The 8,584-nt window shown below is 38.9% G+C and overlaps 1 protein-coding gene across 1 annotated transcript in view; it reads left to right on the top strand.

Moving 5' to 3' along the window:
- LOC116845124 overlaps positions 1-8,344 on the top strand; it is a 20,101-nt gene extending 11,757 nt beyond the window's left edge. The window contains exon 7 of the mRNA XM_032817476.1: positions 7,909-8,344. Coding sequence (XP_032673367.1) covers positions 7,909-8,120 — 212 coding nt within the window. The 3' untranslated portion in view covers positions 8,121-8,344. The remainder of the gene's footprint in view (positions 1-7,908) is intronic.
- Positions 8,345-8,584: the final 240 nt, after the last annotated feature.

Raw genomic sequence — 8,584 nt, 5'->3', positions numbered from 1 at the left:
GTAATTTGAATAAGAAAATCCTAATACAAAAATGGCGAGGCTATAATATTTTTCAAATTATAAACGATTAAAGTTAACCAATTATACTGGCTAAAGTACGCGCGCTCACGGTACAACACACAGTGGTACAGGTGCATGCACCTGTCGTCCTTTTTCCAGATATTGATACAGAAGTTTTATACATACAACAATATATGTAATAATAATCTGCCTTTTCTATCATTTAAATAAACATATCGTAAATAATAACAATCTCATCAAAATGTTATGAATAAAATATCACACAATATATTTATGAGAATCAGTAAGCTGTCACACATTTGTCACGTATCTTTCAGGGATTTACAACTAATTTCATATCTTATTCAAATTCTCACTTATGTGCATATACCTATACCATTATATATTGTACCGTACCTGAGCGCGTGTACTTTAGCCAATATAATTGGTCAACTTTAATCGTTCATAATTTGAAAAGTATTATAACCTCGACATTTTTGCATTACGGGTTTTTTCTTCAAATTAGCTCAGGAATCCGTCTTTAAGAGATAATGCGGTAGTGGCGGGACACCCTGTATATACATATATAGATTTTGTCACCATTAAAAAATAACGACAAAATTTTCAATTTTTATGTACATACATACATACATATATATATATATATATATATATATATATATATATATATATATATATATTTTTTTTTTGTATATATACATACATAGATATACACACACACATTTTTATGTGCAGGGTCCGAAAACATTCCACCTCAATTATTTAACCCTTATTATTATTTAAGATTTTTTTAAGGGGGTCAGCTGCCTCATTTAAGAGGATGAAGTGATATAGCTAAATTTATCACAATCATACGAAAACCTTGAAAACAATATTAGCATTTTTGATCAAAATTAATTGGTTACCGAATAATCGGGGTGAAAAGTTTCGTTGGCGGGCCTTGTATATAAATACGTTCATACGTATATACATACACATATAAGTACAAATACATGTACATAAATATATTGAATATACACATATGCTCTATGTTGAATATATGTGTCTAAGGATTGTATTGCCCATATAGTTCCTGCAAAAAGTAACTGGAGATTAGAAATACACTAATATTTCTATTTTCCGTGTAAAAATGAATGATACATACTATATGCAATACAGTTTTAATATTTTTTTACTTCAACACACACACATCATATAATTATAATTTATTTACTTTATTTTATATTATTTCTCACTTTCTTCAACTCTTCCATCTTGTGGAGTCACAATGAAACTTTGCGTATACCATTTTGAATACTTCACAAGTACATGTACAGAAAAATTCAGATTTTTGTTATTAGCTTCGAAATTATTTTTTTCTTGCAAAAGCTTGCAATCATATATTTCCACAGCAGCACGGTTTAAAACACTATCGAGCAGCAGGATGACGTCAAATACCGTATCGATGGCACTATTATTGACATTATCGAGGTCGTTAATGTGTCATTAAAACGTTATTTGACGTTTTATCGTGTTTGCTAACCTTACACTTCAAAGCGATAGAACCTTTGACCCAGTCTCTAAATCAATGTCAAATCGATCACTTTTAGATGCATTAGTCTGCAACTTTCTTAAAGATCTATTACTTTTGTAATATGGGCAATATTTAAATATGAGGTACAGACACAGTGGATGCAGTTGCATTGTCTGAAGTATTCCGAGAACACAAAACAGTAAAAATGCAAGAATTACGTGTCTAGTTGTCATTGGTGCTTTTATCTTAGGGCTATCGCACACAAAATGCATATGCATAGCACAGATGCATATGTATAGCATAAGATCATCTCGAGCAATGAACATGCTGCAAATCAATATGGCTGCTTTACGTTAGGTGCTCATTGGTCGAGACGGTCTTATGCTATGCATATGCATCTGTGCTATGTATATGCATTTTATGCACGATGACTCTTACGCGCAAGTCTTCAGCACGCGATCGTTGCTCCTCTGGGCTGAATTCCAAGACCTTACCGGACGACTGGAGTAGCATTTAATTGAGCAATCGGAACAAAGAGAACCTGGATTTCTTTATTACGTTTGGTTAATCGAATGTTACTCTATCCACCGAGTAGGATTTTGGAATGCAGCTCTGGCCAATCTCTTGCGGATCTCGCGCCCGATGTATCGCCCCCGCCGCCGCCGCCATCGATCCGAACGCAACGTCTCAGTTGTCGTTTACGGTTTCCTGCGCCAATACTGTTAGACGCTATCGAATCGCCGTAACTGGACCCATACTCGGCGGATATTTATCCTCGCTACCTGGACTGGATGACGATCTCGTTAAGTTTCTTTTCTCTCTCTCTCTCTCTCTCTCTCTCTCTCTCTCTCTTTCTCTCTTTCTTTCTTTCCACGGCGCGCGAACCGATCTTGGCGGCCGACCGGCCGACCGCCACTGTTCGTCGAGGGGAAGTTCTCTCGACTTCAAACTGCAAATATATCTCGAGGCCGATTCGATCTCTCGAGGAGAGAAAATAATTTTCCGTCGAGGCGACACGAGAGATTCGTGGAGATTTGTCGAGGAACTATTTCAGGTTTTCCATTTTCCGCCTGTAATTACTGCCAACTCGACAGTGCGATGGGAGCTTTTCTGTTTTTCACGTCGCACGGATCCGCGACAATGAGACGGGGCTCTTATCGTTAGAATAACTTTTAATTCGAGTTTGTTAATCCTTTATTATTTCTACTTGAAGATCGGCGTTATCGCCGCGCGATGGTTTTAGGCCATGACGAATCCGCGACTTCGTCGCTTCCGCTCGACACGCAGAAAGAGCGGGAGGGAAGATGACGAATTTGCTCTCCGCCGCGACTATTCAATAGCTTATGCAGAAACGTCGAGGTTTCGGGAAGAGAGCGTTTTGTATCGTGTTCAGCGCGGAATTGATGCGTGAATTTTTTACAAGTGTAACGCGTACATCTTTTAACCGAATAATGGAGAGAAATACTCAGCGGGAAGCAAGCACAGAGCGAATTGTTGTTTCAACGACACAGCGGGGGCGGTTGTGCAATTTCTCTCATTGCCATTTCCTTTGTTCGCTGCGAGATTCGACTGGACGGAATCCCGGCAAAAATTCATGAGAGCGACCGATTTCGTCGCGCGTTGTTATTCGCCCCGGCGCGGCGATCGATCCGTCGCTTACTTCGTCATTAGTTTCGCAGGTATCGCCGGGTTCGTGATATAATGCAGAACTCGCGTTATCTTTCCATTGAACCATAACGTCCGGGAACCATAACGAACCGGGGAAGGGTAGCGATTTTGTAGTATTTGATATAGACATAGGTGGAGATAAACGGGACACGATCTACACATTAAGCCCGCGGCACACGAAACGTGTTTTGCTGCCGATCCACCTGCAATGCCGCTGTGCTTGCTGCGTCGTTCGTGGCAGACAGCTTTGCCTGCAGCGGTGCTGTGTTAGCGACACTTGTCGGTATTGTAATTATTTAATGAATACGTCGCTTGCAAACGAGCCAACGATGCATATACACATATATATGCATATATATGCATATATACATATGCGTGTGTGTGTGTGTATGCGTGTGTGTGCTTATTATTCATTAATTTTGGTGAGAGGAACCATTATTATTACTACGGAGAGTATATTATAGTAAAAATTAAAATGCAATTTTAATAGTCCGGTAATAGACACTATTAGGAAAATTATAATAAAAGTATAATAAAGTTATAAAAAAATAACTAATATAATTATAATAAAATTATAAAAAATAATTAATTTATATTAATAAATATAATTATAATAAAATTATAATAAATAATATTAATAAATATAATTATAATAAAATAATATAATTATAATAAAATTATAATAAATAATATTAATAAATATAATTATAATAAAATAATATAATTATAATAAAATTATAATAAATAATATTAATAAATATAATTATAATAAATAATTAACATAATTATAATAAAATTATATATTAAATAATTAATATAATTATGTAATAAATATAATATAATAAAATTATAAGAAAAGTGATCATAAACATGATAACTCTTACTACATTTATACTATGTCATTTTTACTATATTTTATTATAATTTTCGTAATAGTGCCAGTCTATTCCCGGGTTACTAAAGTTGCATTGTTATTTTTACTACGACATTCTTTCCGTGTACCTATTATTTATATATTATTGATTTTTTTTTATTATTGTCTTATTGTTGATTTTATTATTGTCGCCTCCATGTCACAATTCTTTCCTGTATGGAAAAAATATTGCAGTAAACATTAGATTAAAATTATATTTCTTTTTGCAACGTATGCAGACAGAAGAATATCTCTCTATTGCACACACAAGAATATCTCTAATGCTAAGAAACGTGATTACTCAGCTTATTCTCCCCCTCTTTTTAAGTAATAGTTATCTTCAACAAGGGATATATATATTTTTTATTTCTTATAATAGTCTTATAAATATTTTCTTATTAAATATAGCAGATAGTAATCGTATACATAAAAATTTCCTTAATAATAATCTTAAAATATATTTGCCAGAAATTTCAGAAAAAGTTATATAGAAAAAGATTATCATATACTCAAAAAAAGAATTCATTTTCTTTCCTTTAAGAATATTACAAAACTTTACCCAAAAATAAGTCAATTCGATTCTATATAGTAAACAAATTTTTTATTAATTTAATAATTTAATTTAATTTCTTTTTAATTTAATATTCTTGAATAAAATGCTAAACTTACTGGAATTCAGAATGTATTTTGAATAAATTTGATGCTTATAATAAGTAGAACTTGTGATAGATCCGCTGATATGCGAATTTATAAAATACTCGAGACAAAAATAACATTCACACGAATGCAGTACGTATGTTTCTGTATGTGTGTATGGACTGTACTGAAATTGGTGCATAAATTGCTATAAAAATAGTAAATTTGGCAGGTCCTGTCCGGCATACGATATAAAAGATTCGCAAATCGAAATAAATTTGGCGTTGGGAAAGCCAGATGTGTGTATAACATTTTCCAACAAGTTTTATAGAGTCCGACACATTGCGGAAATTCTATCGTAACTTTTACTACAATACTTCCACCGTGTGTGGTGCCTCTCATTTTTTCCGATTACCTCTTCGCTACTTTGCCGGCACTCCGGCCGAAGAGGAAGACTCGCGAGAGAGTGCCAGGTTATGAAATAAATTTCATCCATCTATCTCTCTACCCTCCGCGCGCGTGTGCTTCGGCGGCTCTTTTAGTTCCCGGCCGCGTCTCTGCCGTACAACCGTGTCCCGCCGCGCGTTAGTTGAGCGCGTCTGATTAAACGTCGTCTTCTTCCACTATCGATCGACGAGCGCGCGGCCGCGGCGGCCGCGCGACAGTAGATTAATTTCCCTTTGACCCGCCGTCACGAACGCGCGACACGGACGTAAACAAGCGCTTCTGAAGAATCGTCTCGATCGGATCGAAACCAGGTGTGTCCCGGGCGGCGGCGGCTCTCGTCTCGTCTCTCCTCCCGAGCCCTTCTCTTATTTCCCTCTCTCTCTCTCTCTCTCTCTCTCTCTCTTCCCTCTCCCTCTCTTTCCTCTCTCTCTCTCTCTCTCTCCCCCCCTGCTTCTCAATCTGTCTCTCTCAGGTTAACTCAACTTGAGCTTCGCGCGCTCACGTCCCTTGCCTCATCGCCCGGTACGGTGTATCCAACTTTCCCTGTAGCATATTTCTAAGGGGGTGCCTCAAGTTTCCCTCCGCTATCGTCGGACGTAACCGACGTCGTCGCTGACGTGGAATTTAATTTCGCGCGCGCGCGAGACGTTGGCTGATACAAAACGTACAAGTCCATCGAGCCTCTCGCGATAATAGCGAGGCGTGTGCGCGCGTACATAAGACGAGAAAGGGAGAATGAGAGCGAGAAGCGAACCGACCGCCTTTAATTTTCGCGTATAATCGCGCGCGACGACCGACGCGTCGCGCGCGTTCACAACGCGCACATTCTCCCATTGAAATCTGTCTAATAAGATGCGAGATACGTGTAGAGCCGAAACGTTCGCTCTCTCTCTCTTTCTCTCTCTCTCTCTCTCTCTCTCTCTCTCTCTGTCTCTCTCTCTCTCTCTTTCTCTCTTTCTCGCGCGCTCAACTTTTACAATATATCCTTCCAGTTGGAGGATATAAGAGACATAAATCGAGATATTCCGCTTATCCCTCCTCAGTCTCGCGCTTTCTTTAAGAGAGAAAGAGGAAGAATTAAGATATTTAATATCGACGAAACTCTCTCGGAGACCGCGTGAGACGTCACAGTGATATTTAATTTCACGAATATCGCTGCGCAAGAAACGAAATCGAGCCAGATGGACTTTCGTGATTATCACGACACGAGGCAATCAAGACGACGCAAACTCTACTATGCTTTCAATTTCATTTATGAAGCAAATACACACTGTGCATGATTACTTCAAATATTGTGTATGCTGGAAATAATCATAAAATTTGCACGATAATGTAGATTTTTCATTATATTGATGCAATGACAAATTTGCACAGCGTTGTTCTTTGGCCGATTCGAAATTGCAATCCCAGCTATCTCATTACGAATCAGTGTCGAATCATCGAAATTCGAAATAATTTGTCGCGACGAGCCTCGCAACTAGGAATATTCTGCCTCGCGAGCACGATTTCCACCCAGGGGTCTAATTTTGTGGAGAGGTCTGTTCGTACCTCGTTTGTACCTCGTTTCTTATCTCATTTATAAATCGAATGGGTTTCGCAATTTATTGCCTTGGCCGATAAGTTCGTGCCGTTCACAACCGTGAAACGATCGAGTAAAACGAATAAACGAATGAAAGACTGTGAACCATCGTGCTTCACGATCTCTCTCCAACGTTCGACGGATTTTTGTAAGGCATTCTTGAAGGAACAAACACTCAAACAGACTTCACGATCACGACGTGAGATAATGAAAACTCTACGATCCTTTTTGAGTTATAAAGAAAATACGCTGGAAGCAATCAACAGATTTACATTATGATATATTTACACATATTTACAATAATAAAAATGTTTTGTTACATCGACGCAGCGCCAAGTTCACCAAAAGTTACACTTGGATCTTCGTGTTACATTTTGCATGGAATGTCTTGAGAAAATTCTCATCATTCCTTTAGTATTTCCTTCTTTAGCTTTTCTATTTTGTTATTCTATGAGATAAAAAATATGAGTGCTATTTGAACCACTCATAAGAGACGTTAGCTTCACAAATCGACTTGGCAAAGTTGCTGCCGAATTTACGTACAGCTGTCTATCTGGGGAGCGATGCATTTTCATGATTGCCTCGAGTCGGACGGAATTAAGCGACATTCCTCAAGTATAACGCACGATCTGGAATTCCGATCGTGCCCGCGGAGTTGTTACAGATCGCACAACAATGAGATCATTTCAACGTATGGCAGTATATGTTACGTATGTAATATATACGTACATGTGACATTCTTTAAGCCCCTCCATCGTCATTCCGTTTAGATATTTATGAACGCTAATCTGAAATGCATTTGCGGAACGCGCTCGAGTGTATCGCTAGTTTAGAAAGTTGAATCACATATTGCCGCATTATCCAGTTACATAACATAACTGCCGACTAACTAATCAAATAAGTATCGCGCGTGCACGTGTATTCGTGCAAAATGAAATTCGGCCGGGATTACGGGTTGCACCGAACGGCCCCCGTTTCGCTTCGTAACGCGCGCACGCGGCCGAGTTAATCTTATTTTGCGGGGCTAAGCTCGTCCCGATAAAGAAAATAAAGTCGGTTTCGTGGACGGCGGCGTCAATAATGGGGGGAGCAAGCGAGTGTACTCAGGCGGTGTAACCTTTAATGCCGCAGCTTCCCAGAGAATAATCGCTTTGGCGAAGCCGGTGTCGCGTCCTGTGGGCAAGGAGACGGATCTCAGGGAGGACGCCTTCACCGTGTCGCCGATGGCATTAAAGGCGAAATGCTCCAGGCGTATCAAGCGGCTCGCTAAACCGAAGAGCTACCCTAAACCCACCTTCAAAATAGCGAGACCACGTCCGCGTCCAGGGCGCAAACGTCGATGACACGCCGCAGAGAGAAAGAGAGACCCGCACGATCCGCGCCGTTAATTCCGTTTGTCTTCCCGCACGCTGACACGCCGCTGGTAAATCGAGAGACTTCCGTTGTCCCTGTGGTCTTCGTCTGGTGCGCGTACACATGTGATTCCCCGATGACAAAAATGCACTATACGCCTGCGCTGTGCAAAGATCGTAATAAATGTTTAGTGCACCGTCAAAAGCGTCGTCATTTTTCGTGAAATTCAAAAAACTCTACACGCGTTTCAATAGTCTGAACATATTTTCCCTCTCTCTCTTTTTCTCTCTCTCTCTCTCTCTCCTCTCCTTTCTTCTCCTATTTTTTCTCTCTTTGATTAGTTTTTCATCTTTTATTTCCTTCTCATCCTTGTCTTTTATATCTCTATCTCTACACGGAAAGGATTTTATAGTAAAAATTATTATGCACTGAGAAAAAAATGATTAATCTAAAA

Source organism: Odontomachus brunneus, unplaced genomic scaffold (genome assembly GCF_010583005.1).
Source record: "Odontomachus brunneus isolate Ranch 3 - 2012 unplaced genomic scaffold, Obru_v1 Obru_scaffold_049, whole genome shotgun sequence".
NCBI classification, from domain to species: Eukaryota; Metazoa; Arthropoda; class Insecta; order Hymenoptera; family Formicidae; genus Odontomachus; species Odontomachus brunneus.
The sequence above is the reverse complement of the archived record's forward strand: the minus strand, read 5'-3'. Positions and strand labels throughout refer to the sequence as shown.